The sequence below is a fragment of the Macaca thibetana genome, chromosome 12 (assembly GCF_024542745.1).
Source record: "Macaca thibetana thibetana isolate TM-01 chromosome 12, ASM2454274v1, whole genome shotgun sequence".
NCBI classification, from domain to species: Eukaryota; Metazoa; Chordata; class Mammalia; order Primates; family Cercopithecidae; genus Macaca; species Macaca thibetana.
The window spans coordinates 9081116-9098686 of NC_065589.1; the positions used below are offsets into that span (position 1 = coordinate 9081116).

General features: G+C 36.0%; 1 protein-coding gene across 6 annotated transcripts in view; it reads left to right on the plus strand.

Moving 5' to 3' along the window:
- Nucleotides 1-17571, plus strand: part of USP40 (ubiquitin specific peptidase 40) — a 93682-nt gene that overhangs the window by 45723 nt on the left and 30388 nt on the right. For all 6 annotated transcript variants that reach the window (XM_050752796.1, XM_050752799.1, XM_050752800.1 and 3 more), the window contains 3 exons: nt 6384-6437; nt 7204-7292; nt 8861-8947. In XM_050752796.1, the coding sequence (XP_050608753.1) occupies nt 6384-6437; nt 7204-7292; nt 8861-8947 (230 nt within the window). The remainder of the gene's footprint in view (nt 1-6383; nt 6438-7203; nt 7293-8860; nt 8948-17571) is intronic.

A 17571-nucleotide genomic window follows, 5' to 3' on the forward strand; every position in this document is an offset into this window, starting at 1 on the left:
AGTTTAAGTGTATAATTCAGTAATCATCAGTAAATGTGTAGAGTTCTGTAACCATCACCACAATCCAGTTTCAGAATACTTCCATTACTCCAAAAAGATCCCTGTACCCATTTGTAGTCTAAGCCCCTGGCAACCACTAATCTACTTTCTGTCTCTATAGACTTTATTTTCTTAATATTTAATATAATTGGGATCATAAAACATACAGTCTTTTGTGTCTGGCTTCTTTCACGTAGCATATCATTTTTGAGGTTCATCCATGATTTCGCATGTATCAATAGCTTGTTCCTTTGTATTGTGGACTAGTCTAGTATTCCATTAAATGGATAGTATCACATTTTGTTTATCCTGGACAAACATGAGTTGATAGACATTTGGATTATTTCTACTTTTGTACTTTTATGAATAATGCCACTATAAACTTTTACACATAAGTCTTGATGTGGAGATATGTTTTCATTTCTCTTGGGTAGATATACAGGACTGGAATTGCTGGGTCATATGCAAATTTGTGTTTAACTTTATAAGAAACCACCATACTATTTTCCAAAGTGACTGAACCATTTATATTCCCACTAGCAATGTGTCAGGGTTGCAGTTTCTACATGTTCTTGTCAATCTGTGATTAATTGTGATTATCTTTTTTTTTTTTTTTTTGGAGACAGAGTCTCACTCTGTCAGCCAGGCTGGAGTGCAATGGCACAATCTCAGCTCACTGTAACCTCCGTCTCCCAGGCTCAAGCAATTCTCCTGTCTCAGCCTCCCAAGTAGCTGGGATTACAGGTGTGTGCTACCACGCCCGGCTAATTTTTGTATTTTTAGTAGAGACAGGGTTTCACCATGTTGGCCAGGCTGGTCTCAAATTCCTGACCTCAGGTAATCCGCTCGCCTTGACCTCCCAAAGTGCTGGGATTACAGGCATGAGACACCGAGCCCAGCCATCTTTTTTTTTTTTTAAGAATCAGCTGTTACTGGTTTGGTTTTGACTTTTTTTTTTTTTTTTTAACATGTTTTGAGCACAGCTTTTATTATTATTTTTTCCATAGGTTATTGGATACAGGTGGTATTTGGTTACATGAATACATTCTTTAGTGGTGCTTTGTGAGATTTTGGTGCACCAATCACCCGAGCAGTATACACTACACCCTATTCATAGTCTTTTATCCCTCGTCCTCCTCCTACCCTTCCCCCGCAAGTCCCTAAAGTCCACTGTATCATTCTTATGCCTTTGTGTCTTCATAGCTTAGTGAGAACTTATCACTAAGTGAGAACTTATCCCACATATCAGTGAGAACGTACGGTGTTTGGTTTTCCATTCCTGAGTTACTTCACGTATAATAATAGTCTCCAATCTCATCCAGGTTGCGGCAAATGCCATTAATTTATTCCTTTTTATGACTGAGGAGTATTCCATCATATATACACCTATATATACACACATATACCTATATATGGTATATGTGTGTATATACCACACACACAGTTTCTTTATCCACTCATTGATTGATGGGCATTTGGGTTGGTTCCACGATTTTGCAGTTGCAAACTGTGCTGCTATAAACATGCATGTGCAAGTATCTTTTTCGTATAATGACTTCTTTTCTTCTGGGTAGATACCAACTAGTGGGATTGCTGGATCAAATGGTAACTCTACTTTTAGTTCTTAAGGAATCTCCACACTGTGTTCCATAGTGGCTGTACTAGTTTACATTCCCACCAGGAGTATAGAAGTGTTCCCTAATCACCATATCCACACCAACATGGCCATTCTACTGAATGTGAATTAGTATCTTAATGCATGTAAATTTAGTAAGAACTCAAAGTCATATAAAGAAATTCATTGCCCTTTTACCTACCAGCAACAACAACAACAAAATTGACATCAAAATTAAGAAAACATTTATAATAGCATAAAATATTATGGAATACTTAGACATAAATGAACAAAATATGTGCAAGACCTGTACACTGAAAACTAGGAAATATTGCTGTGAGATATTTAAGAAGACCTGAATAAATAAAACAATATACCACATTCACGAATCGGACAACACGATATTCTTTTTTTTTTTTTTTTTTTTTTTTTTAATTTGAGACAGAGTCTTGCTCTGTCCCCAAGGCTGGAGTACAAGGGGGCAATCTTGGCTCACTGCAATCTCTGTCTCCTGGGTTCAAACGATTCTCCTGCCTCAGCCCCGTGAATATCTGGGTTATGGGCACCTGCCACCATGCCTAGCTAACTTATTTATTATTTATTTATTTATTTTTGAGATGGAGTCTCACTCTGTTGCCTAGGCTAGAGTACAGTGGTGCGATCTCAGCTCACTGCAACCTCCGCCTCCCAGGTTCCCGCCATTCTCCTCTCTCAGCCTCCCGAGTACCTGGGACTACAGGTGCCTGCCACCACACCCGGCTAATTTTTTGTATTAGTGGAGACAGGGTTTCACCGTGTTAGCCAGGATAGTCTCTATCTCCTGATCTCATAATCTGCCTGCCTCGGCCTTCCAAAGTGCTGGGTTTACAGGTGTGAGCCACCGCACCTGGCCAGATGATATAATATTCTTAAGAGGATAATTCTTCCCAAATTGATTTGTAGATTTAATATATTCTTACTCAGAATCTTAACATTTTTTAAAGAAATTGACAAGCTGACTCTACAATTTTTATGGAAATGCAAAGAACTTAAAATAGCTGTAACACGTTTGAAAACAAGAGAACAAAGTTGAAAGAATTACAGTATCTGATTTCAAGGCTCACTCTAGACAGTGTATATTGGCATACAGGTAGACATGTAGAGAGGAGGTCAGCAAACTATGGCCTACAACCTGTTTTTGTTCAGCCAGTGGGCAAAGAATAGTTTTCACACTAGTAAAGGGCTTTTTAAAGAAGAAGAATGTGCAACAGAGATCACATGTGACCCGTGAAGCCTAAAATATTTACAGTGGAACTTAAATAGAGAATCTAGAAATATGTGCATAGTCAGTTGACTTTTAACAAAGGTGCCAAGGTATTTTCATGCAAAGAGATAGTATTTTTTCAAGCAGAGAGATAGTATTTTTTCAACAAATAGTGCTGGGCCATTTGGATATTTGTATATGCAGAAATGAACCTCAAGCTTTACTTCGCCTGATACAAAAATTAAATGGATCATACAACTGAAAGTTAAAACCTAAAACTATAAAATTTCTGGGAGAAAACATATGAGGAAATCTTTGTTACTTTATCATAAGGAAAGGTTTTTGTATTCTTAAAGATAGGACTCAAAAAGCACAAACCATGGAAGAAAAGCCTAATTAATTTACATTAAAATTTAAAACTTGTACTCTTCAAAAGGCATTTGAAAAGGCGAGCCATAAACTGGGAGGAAATATTTGTGAAACATATTTGATGATCAGCTTACATTCAGAATATTAAAAAAAAAAAAAAAACTTGTAACCTAACCCAGGTTTAGAAGCTTGAACAGACACTTTACAAAGGAAGACCTATCTATGAATGACCAGTAAATACAGGGAAAAAATGCTCGGAATCATTAGCCATCAAATTAAAACCATAATGACACCCTACTGTGCACCCTGCAGAATAAATAAGACTTAAAATGTTAAGTCAACCACGTGTTAGCAAGGATGTAGAGCAACTGGAACTCCCATACGTTGCTGGTGGGAGGATAAAATGGGTATGGCCACTTTGGAAAAGTTAGCTTATTTCTTATAAATTTAAACATCCACTTACCAATTCTACATCTAGGTATTTACTGAATAAGAGTTAAAACGTATATCCTCATAAAGACATAAATGTTCCTAGCCCCAAACTGGAAGCAATCCTAATGCCCATGAGCAGGTAAAGGGATGGACAAATGATGGTGTATTTAAGCAATGGGATACTGTTCATCACTGAAGAGCAAGGCACTGCTAGTTCCACCACATGCAACGCATGGATGAATCTCAAAGTCATTATGCCAAGAGAAAGAAAGTAGATGCAAAAGAGTACGTATTGTGTGATTCCATACATAAGACACTTTAGACAAATAAAATCTGAGCTGTAATTACAGAAGGCAGATCAGGATTGGGAGAGAGGAAGGGGATTGGCTGCAAATTGGCACAGGGAGTTTTAAGGGGGATGATGCAAATTATACCTCAGTTTGCTGATGGTTACCAGATGTTTATGTACTTTTCAAACTATTAACTGTACGCTTAAAACATGTATTTTATTATAAGAAAATTATAACTCAGTAAAGTCCATTATTAAAAGTCATTGGTTTATTAAAATGCATAGTTCACTGCCATCCCCTGTAACTTGTCTCCCTTCTTCCACTCTTGCCCCCCTCCAAACCATTTGATCATGGTCAATACATGTGAATTAGATCCTGTCACTCCTCCGCACAAAGCCCTTTAGTGCTTTCCATTGCACTTAAGTTAATTCCTTAACCTAGCCTACAAGAACCTGCACAATTTGACCCCTGCTTAACTGTAACTTTGTTGTGATCTGCTTTTATACATACTCACAACTCACTTACCATGCTGACTTTTCTGCGTTTCTCAGTGCACAAGCTCTCTTTGACCCCCAAGACTTCTTAGTGCTCAGTCTCTCTTTCAACTCTGTTCCCTTTGCTTTTAACTTCAGCTGTTTATTTGGTCTCATCTGAAATGTTCCTTCTCCTTCCATCTCTGACCACACAATCCCAGTTGATTTTGCTAATGTACTCTCCTAACACCCTGTACTTTACCTTCATAGCATTTATTACTGTAGCTGCCCTTTTATTTCTGTTATTAACATCCACCTCCCCCATTAGACAAGGTTGTGTGAGGGCTGAGTTTACACTGCTTTGCTTACCATTGTATTTCCAGTTTCTAGTACAGTGCCTGGCACATAGACAATACACAGTAAGTACCTGTTCGGTGAAAACCAACAGATTTTAAAGAGACAGTATTTTAAAAGCACTTTTTAAGTTGGGGAACTCTGAGTAAATTGTTTCCGTTGACAGGAGGTTTATGTGAGAATTGTATGCTAGCCTCATATTACTGTAATACAAGATATTGAACTCAGGAATCTCAGAAAGAGATTCTGCTGTGGTCTAATAAAGTTAAAACTTCTAAGGCTCATACTATTGTTGTCTCTTCAGAACACTCAACCTTCCCCCACCCCTCCAATTTACGTCCTACTTTTTAAGAATTTTGTTTGAACTGAAAACTTGGTTTTCCCCTTCCAAGCACCAGGGGATCTTCTAAAGCAAGAATCTGTGTCCTTAAACATAGTGCATGCTGGCCCATTTGATAAGCATAAAATCACCCAACATATTTTAAATATAGGCAGTCCGCTTGTACTGTTCTGATATGCAGAAATTTCATTACTATCGTTTAGTTATATAACATCAGTCCCCCAGCAAGATGGTTAAAATTTCAGCAACCATGGTATATGGTATATTAACTGTAACTGAATAAAGTACACACTTGACTGCCAGCTCTTCAGGGCACAATTCATCACATAAATAACACATGTGCACCACAAGCAGTAACCGGTCACTTCTTTCAAGTCTGCTAGTGGTTTGTCGCTGTGTGTACACTTCACTTCCCTACACAGACAGCAAAGCATGTGGTTGCGTTGCCTCCCTTTATCCCAGTGCTAAACCCACCATGACATTTTACAAGAATGCATAATCAAAAAAGGGAATTGGCCAACAGAGAAGAAAGTACACAAAGAAACAAAAGTATATGGAGTTATAGAAGCAGCGGCAACCTGTGGGAATGTTGACCCTGCTGTCACTCAAGCAACTCTGGATATTGGAAGCTGATCCAAACTTAGAAAGGAGTATGACAGTTTGCTACAGGACAGGAAAGATGTCACTCCATATTATAAGCTATACAATGAGAAGAAACCAAGCCCTGTTTAAACTACTCTTCATATGTAATTTACAAAGAAAACATTTCAATTCTCAAAGATTCTAGTATTTTAAATTATAGTATAAATATTGGTTTTACTGTTTTTCCTTTCCTAATACATGTATAATATTAATAACGAAGAGGGTTTTAAATGTTACAACAAAAATTTTTAAGTGTCATGGAACGATTGTAATTTTTCCATTGATTATTAAGATTGTTTTGCACAGTTTCGCCTGGTACTGTTAGTCTTGCTAACAGTAAAACAAAGGCTGACTGTACTTATTTTGGGGGTTTTTCTTTGGTTGTTGGGGGGTTTTTGGTTTGTTTTTGTTTTTAGCTTTCTGTAGTTTTCTGCTAATTAACACAATAGAGCATCTCTCTTTTGTTTTCTGTATTTGATGCTGTAACCAACTTCCTTTTATTTTGATAATATTATGAAGGGTATTAATTCCTAGCTCTCTAAGAAAAATAATATACTAAGAAAAATAATATTCCTTTTATTTATAGCTGACAACAGCTGTTTGAGACCTATTGATAGAAATGGGAAGCTTCTTTGTCCAGGTAAATCTTTTTGATAACTTTCAAAAGGTGGCTTATACTCATCTTTCTTTCTTGATACTTTAAGTAGTGGCCTCCAATACCTAATATTTAAAAATTACCTGTTGGAAACTGATTTATAGGACGTATTTCCATCCAGGTATCTTACCCTTGTATTACAGAAAATCTTAACTAGAAACAAACACTTCTGTTTTCTAAATGAAACACTGTTCTATCTGATTCTCATTTTAGTCGTGGGTTTGATCTAGTTATATTTTTTCCAACTTTATTTTCAAAGTTTTTCCATTTGCTTTGCTAATTTTATTGTGATACCAATTATGAAATAAAATCTTCAGTTCTCATCTCTATCAGCTCTTACCTTAGATTTAATTTAGTCATGGATGAGCCTAATTATTGATGGTAATAACAATCTCAACTTTAAACTTCGAAGAAGCTAGTTCTTCATTTATGGATTGATTTGGATTATCTGGCTTTTAATCCATATAAACAACAGCTCTTTGAGCAAGTCATTTTTATTAAGTAGGAAACTAGACATTCATAGCTTCCTTTTAGCATTGTTATGTAGAAAACAGGAACAAAATATCCTAGAGTATGGAAATTGAAAATCAAACCTAATCATAGTGCATGTAATCCTTTTGCCTGAAGTGCAACTCGTTTTTCTTCTTTCTTGATATTCTTGATTTTCAGGGAAATACTGATTTGAATATTTTATTTTTCTTAGAGAGCTAGGAATTAATAACCTTCATCATGTTATCAAAATTTTTTTAAGTGCCGGACAGCTATACTTTGAAGGAAGCAGAATTGAAGATGGGAAGTTCATTGGGACTGTGTCTTGGAAAAGCACCAAGTTCCTGTCAGGTAAAATAAGGTCACTTGTTTCAAAACAAAATCAACCCTTCCATAACCAGAATTATAACTAGTACCTTAACTACTCCAGTAATAGTGTTTTTCTCTAAAAGTTTTTTTTCTTAAATGATACATTTTATTTTAGGATTACATCCTTGTAGTTCTAGATGTTTAAATATAAAATATTACCCCAAAGCATATTTATGTTTCTTTTTCTATGAAGATTTTGTGGTTAAAAGGAATCTTTAATGTTGAGTGGCCACCACTTTCAACCATTATATTTCCTAAGTTCTAAGATACACCTTCTTTTTCCCACGTTTTAACATCTGTGAGATTAGGTTGCATCTTACAGTCAGGGGCGTTCTGCAGTTATAGCTAGCACTGGTACAGAAAATAGTAAGTATAACAGTCAGTAGCATTTTAGGGTTAATGAAACACAGTTTATTAATTTTGGACTTAATTACTCTCTGCACTAATATAATAGTCTGAGAGCAGCCTCCCTTTCCCCTTGTCTTTATCAGTGTCCGTTTTCAGTATAAAACACCATCAGGTTTGACCTTTGCCAGAAGCCATTTGTAAGAAGCTAATCAGCTTATTACAGTGGAGAAATCATAAGGATATTCTTATTGTAAATATCCTGTAGCAGGGTAATCTGGACTCAAGTCAGGTTGTCTGTGGTTCCCAAATTCGCTTCATTACTTTCCCAACCACTTCCCCCTTAATTTGCTTTCCCCTGAACTCTAGCAAATAGTAGTGCATGACAAGCTGATAGGAGGGAAAACATGACAAGTGAGGCTGAGTTAGAAAGGAAAAGCAGGGCTATAAGGAACGGAATAAGAGATCAGATTTGTATTTTTCCTTTGGAGTCTTGAGAATTGTAATATTTGAATCGCTTGGCAGAAAATAAAATCATAACCAAGTGACTCAGAAAAAGCTTATTAATACTAATTGTGTATAGTAATTACAAATTCCTTTTGGGAGTGATCAAGACAGAGATGGAGATCATAGTAGAAGACATAGTGTATGTTGGCTGGGCATGGTGGCTCACATCTGTAACCCCAACCCTTTAGGAGGCTGAGGTGGGTAGATCACCTGAAGTCAGGAGTTCAAGACCAGCCTGGCCAACATGGTGAAACCCTGCCTCTACTAAAAATACAAAAAATTAGCCAGGCCTAGTGGCACGCACCTGGAATCCCAGCTACATGGGTGGCTGAGGCAGGAGAATCACTTGAACTTGGGAGGCAGAGGTTGCAGTGAGCCAAGATCACTCCACTGCACTCCAGCCTGAGCCACAAGAGCAAAACTCCATCTCAAAAAAAAAAAAAGAAAAAGAAGTAGTGTATGTGAGAGACATTTATTAGGAGTAAAAAACATTGATGGTGAAGCAAGTTTATACTTCTGGGTAGGGTTGCTTAAATTGTAACATTAAGTTACTAATCATAGTCATATTTTCATATAAATTGGGATTTTTTGTTAAAGTTTCATGGGCCCTTGGCTTTACATTTTTGAAAGTAAATAATACGTTTATTGGATTTTTAAGTTCAGATTAAATTGCATTTACGCGTCTGTCTTGATGTTAGTTGTTCCTGTTTTTTGCAATGGGGAGTGACGTTCAACCTGGGACAGAAATGGAAATTATAGTAGAAGAAACAATATCTGTGAGAGATGTAAGTAATTTTACCTTTTGTTTTCAGAGGCTGTGTGTGTTTGTATGTTCGCTGTGAGGAACAGTGGTATCCTGTGTTAAGATTTGGAGGTCCTAAACTAGGCCTAATATGATATACTTCAGAGAATTATATGTACTCACTAGAGGAATTATTTTATTTTGGGAGCTTGAAAATTGGTGAACCAACTGGATTTTTTTTTTTTTTAGACAGAGTCTGAACTCTGCCACCCAGCCTGGAGTACAGTGGCATGATCTCAGCTCACTGCAACCTCTGCCTCCCAGGTTCAAGCGATTCTGCTGCCTCAGCCTCCTGAGTAGCTGGGATTCCAGTTACCTGCTACCACACCTGACTCATTTTTGTATTTTTAGCAGAGATGGGGTTTCTCCATGTTGGCCAGGCTGGTCTCAAAACTCCTGACCTCAAGTGATCCACCCGCCTCGGCCTCCCAAAGTGCTGGGATTACAGGCGTGAGCCACTCCATTCGGCCTCTACTGGAAATTTTAAATGATTACAATTTTTTTCTTTTTATCAATAATACTTTTTTATTAACAGAAATGTTGAATATGCAGGAATTGATTAAAAGAAAAAAATGAAAACCTCTCATTATCCTTTATGCTACCAATATTAACATGTTGGCATATTTTTTCTAGTATTTATATACACACACAGTGGTATGAATGTTTGTATATATGTGTGTATGTGATAAAGTGAATGATTATATTGCTGTTATTGAGAACTTAGACCTTTAGTGTTGGAAAACAGAGAGACAAATAAAATCAATGTGGTTTAAAAAAAAAAACCTGTTCTCCTGAATTTGAAATAGAAAAGTCTGAATGAACTTCATATATTTTTTCTTAAAAAATTTTTTTCCAGCTCTGTCCATTGATACAAGTTAGAAAGAGTAACCAGCCTGGTAGCAGCAGAGTAACCCTGGCGCCCAGATTCTGGCTGCCAAATACCATTTTCTACGAACAGGAATCAGGACATCTTAGAATAATGGCTGGTTATGTATCTAGGTCAGGAAATGTCTAAGATGAGCCTGAAACATCTTACCATCACAGAAAGCAGTGAAGCCGCTAACAAAGACTATTGGAATTATCAAAGAGATTGAGGAGCTCACTAGTCAAAGATGAGACAATTTGAACGTCAGTGAGAAAAATAACAAAAATTAATTGAAACAAGTACATAAAATCTGTAAATCTGTGAGTTCATAATGATCCTATACAAAAATATGCACTGTTACCTATAATGGATGCTAGGCAACCATAAAGGTAAAAAATAAAGCATTTTTTTTCCTGTTTTTGCCTTGCAAACTATATCCCAGGGTAGCTAAGCAGATAATAAGTTTTATTTATAAACATATTCCAACTAATAAATGAAGAAGGCATTTTAGAATTTTACATTTTTTCAACTCCTAATAAATTAATGAACCTAGGCAATGATCCTCAAAGATTGCTAACCCAAAAAAGAGCAACACTCAGGCAACATAGAAATTCAGAACAATACCCCATGCCCTTATTGCAAAAAAACCAAACAACTGGACCTGAGTCTGAATAAGCCTCTAGGTCTAACTACCAGTTTATAGGAAATACAGGAGGCATAGGAACAGGTTAAATTCATCACAGGTCTGCAATTAGCCAAATGTAGATCAGAAAACTCTTCTACAACAGATAAATTGCAGGAGATGAGGACAACCTATAGGTCAAAAGAGGCTTAAAAGACATAGCAACCAGTTGCAATGTATGGACTTTATTGGGACCCTAATTCAAGCCAAAGGAACTTTAGTAATAATTTAACAGAAAGTAGAGAAATTTGAACATTAGTTGGATATTTGTTGATAATAAAGAATTCTTAATTTTTTAGCTGTCATAATCATTGTAGGTTTTTAAAAATCTTTGTCTTTTAGAGATGCATAATAAATATTTACAAATGAAATTATATATCTGGCATTTGCTTCAAAAAAATCTGAGGCAAGGGCAGGGGAAGTGAGTGGGTTACTGACACATAAAACTGGCCATGGCAATACAAGCTGAGCATCCCTGATCCCAAAATTCAAAATGCTCCACAATCAAACTATTTTTTAAAAAATTAAATTGACACATATTTACGAGGTACATTTTAATATTCTGGTACATATGTATGTTGTGTAATGATTAAATCAGGGTATTTAGCATACTCATTACCTCATGCATTTAGCATTTCTTGGTGGTGAGAACATTCAAGAGCTTTTCTAACTATTTTTTAATATACAATCCTTACTGTTAACCATCATCACCCTACCGTGCAATAGAACAGTAGAGCTTATTCCTCCTATTAGATTGTAACTTTGTACCTATTGACCACCCTCTCGCATCCTCCCCTTACATCTCCCCCTCAGTCACTAGTAACTACTGTTTTACTTTCTGCTTCTATAATGTCAACTCTTTTTTTTTTTTTTAGGATTCCACATATGAGTGAGGTCATATTACGGATAGGCCTTTCTGTGCCTGGCTTCTTTCACTTAACGTGATGTCTTCCAGGTTCATCCATGTTGTCACAAATAACAGGATTTTATTCCTTTTTATGGCTGAATAGTACTCTATTAGTTTGTGTATATATACCACATTTTCCTTACCTATTCATCCATTGTTGGATGCTTAGGTTGATTCAGTATCTTGGCAATTGTAAATAATGCTCCAGTAAACATGGCAGTGCAGATATCTCTGACATACTGATTTCATACCCTTTGGATACATACCCAGTAGCGGGATTGGTGAATCACATGATAGTTCTATGTTTAATTTTGTGAGGAACCTCCGTACTGTTTTCTATAATGGCCGTACTAATTTACAGTCTCACCAACAGTGCATAAATGTTCCCTTTTCACCACATTCTTGTAAATACATATTTTCTTTTTTTTTTTTTTTGATAGTAGCCATTCTAACTGGAGTGAGATGGTACCTCATTGTGGTTTTGATTTACATTTCCTTTATGATTAGTGATGTTGAGCATTTTTTGCATGTGTACCTGTTGGCCATTTGTGTGTCTTTTGAGAAATGTTTACTAAAGTCTTTTGCCAATTTTTAAATTAGAATTTTTTTTTTTTTTTTTTTTTGCTGTTTAATTATATAGTTCCTTATATAATATATTCTGGATATTAACTCTTTGCTAGATTTTTTTTTAAGACAGTCTCACTCTGTCACCTAGACTGACATGCAGTGGTGTGATCTCAGCTGACTACAACCTCCACCCCCAGGGCTCAAGTGATCCTTCCATCTCAGCCTCCCAAGTAGCTGGGATCACAGGCATATGCCACAATGCCCAGCTATTTTTTTTTCTTTTTTTTTTTTTTGTATTTTCGGTAGAGATAGTGTCTTACCATGTTGCCCAGGCTGTTCTTGAACTCTTGAACTCAAGTGATCTGCCCGTCTCGGCCTCCCAAAGTGCTAGGATAACAGATGTGAGCCACCATGCCTAGCCCCCTTTGTTAGATTTATACTTTGCAAACATATTCTCCCAATCTGTAGGTTGTCTCTTTACTTTGTTGTTTCTTTTGCTGTACAAAAGCTTTTTAGTTTGATGTAATCCCATTTGTCTATGTTCTTTTGTTGCCTATGCTTTTGAGGCAACAAAAGCTTATTTTAAAAATTCTTGCCTAACCCAGCGTCATAAAGTGTTCCTCCTATGTTTTCCTTTAGTGGTTTCATTGTTTTGGGTTTTACATTTAAGTATTTAAATCATTTAAGCTGATTTTTGTATTTAGTGAGAGTTAGGGAATCTAGTCTCATTTTTCTAGATATGGAGATCCAGTTTTCCCAGAACCATTTGTTGAAGAGACTATCATTTTCCCAATGTGTGTTCTTGGCGCATCTATCAAAAATCAGTTGGCTGTTAAGTATGTGAATTTATTTCTGGACTCTTTATTCTGGTGCATTGGCCTATGTGTCAGACTTTTTGCCAGTACCATGCTGTTTTGGTTACTGTTGCTTTGTAGTATATTTTGAAGTAAGGTAGTATGGTTCCTCCAGCTCTGTTCTTTTTGCTCAGAATTGCTTTGACTATTTGGGTTTTTTTATGGTTCCATATGAATTTTTTCATCTTTGGGATGAATACCACTTGATAATTGTGCATGGTCTTTTTAATGTGCTTGTTAAATTCAGTTTGCTAATATCTTGTTGACAGTTTTTACATCTGTGTTCATCAGGGATATTGGCCTATAGTTTTCTTTTTGTTGTTGTTGTTGAATCTACATCTGGTTTTGGAATCAGGATAATGCTGGCCTCATAAAATGAGTTTTTAAATATCCACAACTTTTCAATTTTCTGGAGTAGTTTGAGGAGAATTGGTATTCTTTAAATGTTTGGTAGAATTCAGCAGTGAAGCCATTAGGTCCTTGGCTTTTCTTTGGTGAAAGACTTTATTATTGAAAGCATTTTCTCACTTGTTGGCCTGTACAGATTTTCTATTTCTTCGTCATTTAATCTTAGTATATTGTATATGTCCAGGAATTTATCCATTTCTTCTATGTTTTTAAATTTATTGGCAAGTAGTTGTTCATAGTAGTCTCTTATGATCCTTTGTATTTCTATGGTATCAATTGTAATGTCTGATTTGCATCTCTGACTTTGAGTCTTCACTCTTTTTTTCTTAGTCTAGCTAAAGGTTTGCCAATCTTATCTATTAAAAGAACCAGTTTTTAATTTCGTTGCTCTTTTGAATTGTTTTATTAGTTCCTACTTTGTTTATTTCTGCGCTGAGCTTTATTATTCTCTTCTACTTCTTTTGGGTTTAGCTTGTTCTTATGTTTCTAGTTCCTTGAGGTTCATGATTAGGTTGTTTATTAGAAATCTTTCTTCATTTTTGATCTAGGCATCTATTGCTGTGAACTTCCCTCTTAGAACTGTTTTTGCTGTATCCCATAGGTTTTGGTATAATACATTTCTATTTTAGTCTCAAGGCATTTTAAAATTTCCCTTTTACTTTCTTCATTGACTCATTGGTTATTATTATTATTGGTCTTGTTTAATTTCCATGTATTTGTAAGGTTTTAAAGTTATTCTTTTTGATTTCTAGTTTTATACCATTGTGGTTAGAGAAGACACTTGATATGATCTCTGTCTTCTTAAATGTATTAAGACTTGTTTTGTGGTCTAATGTATGATCTACCATGGATAATGTTCTCTGTGCAGTTGACAAGAATGTGTATCCTGCAGCTGTTGATGGAATGTTCTATAAATATCTGTTAGCTCCATTTGGTCTATGGTACAGTTTAAGTTTAATGTTTCTGTGTTGGTTTTCTGTCTCGATGATCTTTCCATTATTGAAAGTGGGGTGTTGAAGTCCCTATTATTATTGTATTACAGTCTTGTCCCCCTAGAGGTCTAATAATATTTGCTTTATGTATTTGGGTGTTCTGGTGGTATTTGCATATATATTTACAATTATTATATCCTCTTGTTGAATCCCTTTTTTCATTATAGATTATATAGTAAGTTATTATATAATGATCTTCTACAGTGACCATTATCAATTATAATGACCTTTTACAGTTTTTGAGTTAAAGTCTATTTTATCTGACATAAATGTAGCTATTCTTGCTCACTTTTGGTTTCTATTTGCATGGACTATCTTTTTCCATCCCTTCACTTTCAGTCTGTGTTTGTCTTTAACAGTGTGAGTCTTTTTCAGGAAACATATATAGTTGGGTCTTCTTTTCTTTAACCCATTCCGTTACTCTATATCTTTTAATTGCAGAATTTAATCAAGGTTATTATTGATAAGTAAGAACTTACTCCTGCCATTTTGTTAATGGTTTTCTGGTTGTTTTCTAGATCTTTTTCTTCCTTTCTGGTTGTTTACTTCTGTGGTTTGATGGTTGTCTATGGTACTAAGCTTTGTTTCTTTTCTCTTTCTTATTTGTGTATTTGCTGTCATTTCTTTCTTTGTGGTTACTGTGGTGCTAAGATAAACAGTCTTGTACTTATAATAGACTATTTTAAGCTGTATCCAACTCAACTTTGGTCATATAAAAATACTCTAGAATTTTTTCCCTTCCCTCTACAATTTATATTTTTATTGCCTTAGTTTACATCTTTATTGTGTCCTTAACCACTAATTGTAACTGATGTTGTTTTTGACTGTTTTGACTTTAAACCTTCATGGATCTATACATGAATGTAAACTATTCATGTATAGATTTATACAGCACCATTGCAACACTGGGGTATTCTGAGTATGATTATGAATTTACCTATACTTGTGAGTTTTATATTTTCTTGTTTTTTCATGATAGTAATTGTCATCCTTTTGTTTCCAGTTGTAGCACTCCCTTAAGTATTTTCTTGTAAGATTGGTCTAGTGGTGATAAATTCCTTTAGCTTTTGCTTATCTGAGATTTTTATCTCACCTTCATTTCTGAAGGATAGCTTTCCCGGATATAATATTCTTGGCTGATGGTGTTTTTTCTTTCCTATATTACCCCTATTTTCTTCTGGCCTGCAAGGTTTCTGCTAAGAAATCCACTGATGGTCTACTGGGGATTCCCTTATATGTGACTTAATGCTTTTCTCTTGTAGCTTTCAGAATTCTCTTTTTGTCTTTAACTTTTGAGAGTCTTATTATAAAGTTCCCAAAGTGGATCCTTTTGTGCTGAATCTAATTGGGGAACCTATGAGTTTTCTGGATCTGGATGTCCATATCTCTCCCGGACTTGGGAATTTTTCACCTATTATTTAATTAAATAGATTTTCTGTGTCTTTTGTCATTCTCTCCCTGGCACTTCTATGATGAGAAAATTTGTTTATTTAATGGTGTCTTGTTGGTCCTGTAGGTTTTCTTCATTCTTTTTAAATTGTTAATTCTTTTTATTCTTCTGACTGGGTCATTTTAAAAGACCTGTCTTCAAGTTCAGAAATTCTTTCTCTGATGAATTTCTGATTCAGATTATTATTTTTTCTGATTTTGTTGAATTTTAGATTGTTTGTCTATATTCTCTTGTTTATGAATCTCCTTAAGATCATTGTTTTGAATTTCTCTTCAGGCATTTCATATATACTTTTCTTCAGGGTTTGTTACTGGAGACTTATTGTGTTCCTTTCAGAATATCATCTTTCCTTGGCCCTTCATGTTTCTTGTCTTATGTTGATATCTTCACATTTACTTGAACACGTATTTTTTCCAATTTTATAGAGTATCTTTTGTGGGGAGGAGCTTTTTCCTATAGATGGATTCTAGGGTGTCTGTTGGAAATGATGTGTTGTTGGCTTTGGTTCTTGGTGGGTTCAGTAGCATGATCCCTACAGCAGTTCTTCAGCTGTAATCCTCATTAATGATGTGTGCAATTGCCGCAATTGCCTAGGTTATGGGTGTTTGTGACAGAGGTGACATGGTTTGGTGGAGGAAAGGAATGATGTGTGCAATTGCCTCAATTGCCTAGGTTATGGGTGTTTGTGACAGAGGTGACATGGTTTGGTGGAGGAAAGGGTGCTAGTTTGTGCTGAGACCAAGCACAACCTGAGCATAGCTGTGTGTTGGTCTCTCTGGGGAGGGGATACTGCCACACTTGCTACTGGGCTGGGTGCAGGCATGTGTGGGCCAGGCAGCTGTGCAGCACTCTCTCTGGGGAGGCAGGGCCACCACCAGATTGCAAAATCCAAAACTTTTTGAGCACTTTTTGACCCTTTGACATGACACTCAAAGAAAATGCTCATTGGAGCATTTCAGATTTAGATTTTTGGATTAAGTTTGCTTAGCTGGTAAGTATAATGCAGAGATTCCAAAAAAATTTTTAAAATCCAAAATTTGAAACACTTCTAGTCCTAAGTATTTCAAATAAGGGATACTCAACCTATAATTGGGACTGGGTGATGGGTATTTGAGGATCATTTTACTATTTTCTGCAGGTATTTTCCCAGATTTTCACTGGACTTTTTAACTTTACGTTTTTTTAATTTCAAGGAAAGAAGCCACAAAACTTTTCAAAAGTTATCTATCTTCCTTTCTGTACTCTGTTGAACCCCTTGCAGGCAGACTTGTTCCTTGCTATGTCACTGAAATAGCTTATGTCAGGGTCATTAGTGGCCTCCACATTACTATGTCCAGTGAGCAGTTTTTACTCTTCATCTTACTTGCTCTCTCAGCAACATTCGATGTAGCTAATGACTCTCTTCTTTGAAACACTTTTGTCACTGGGCTCCAGAAGACCACAACTCCAGGTTTTTCTTATATCCCACTGGCCTACCCTTCTCAGTTTGCTGTCTCCTTCTCTATCTTTGAGCGTTCCGCTGCCCAGTTCTTAGACTGGATCTCGCCCCAGAACATCCAACTGCCACTTGATTGTCTAACAATCATCCAAACCTAGAACATATTCACAGGAAAACTCCTCTTCTCCCTGAAACATACCTGAAAGAAAGAGAATGTCTGTACAAGGGCCTATGTCATCTGGTTCTCTGGTATCATTTTTGTTTTATTTTCAAACCTCCAACCATTTCCCCCTCTTACTTACTCTGCTCCAGCCACACTGGCCTCCTTGCTGTTTCTGAAATAAGGCCTTTATGCTCTCTGTTTCCCCTTCCTAAAACACAATTAAGTTGATTGCTCCATTATTTGATTGTTTTTCTTAAATACAATATTTAAGACTTTCAGTT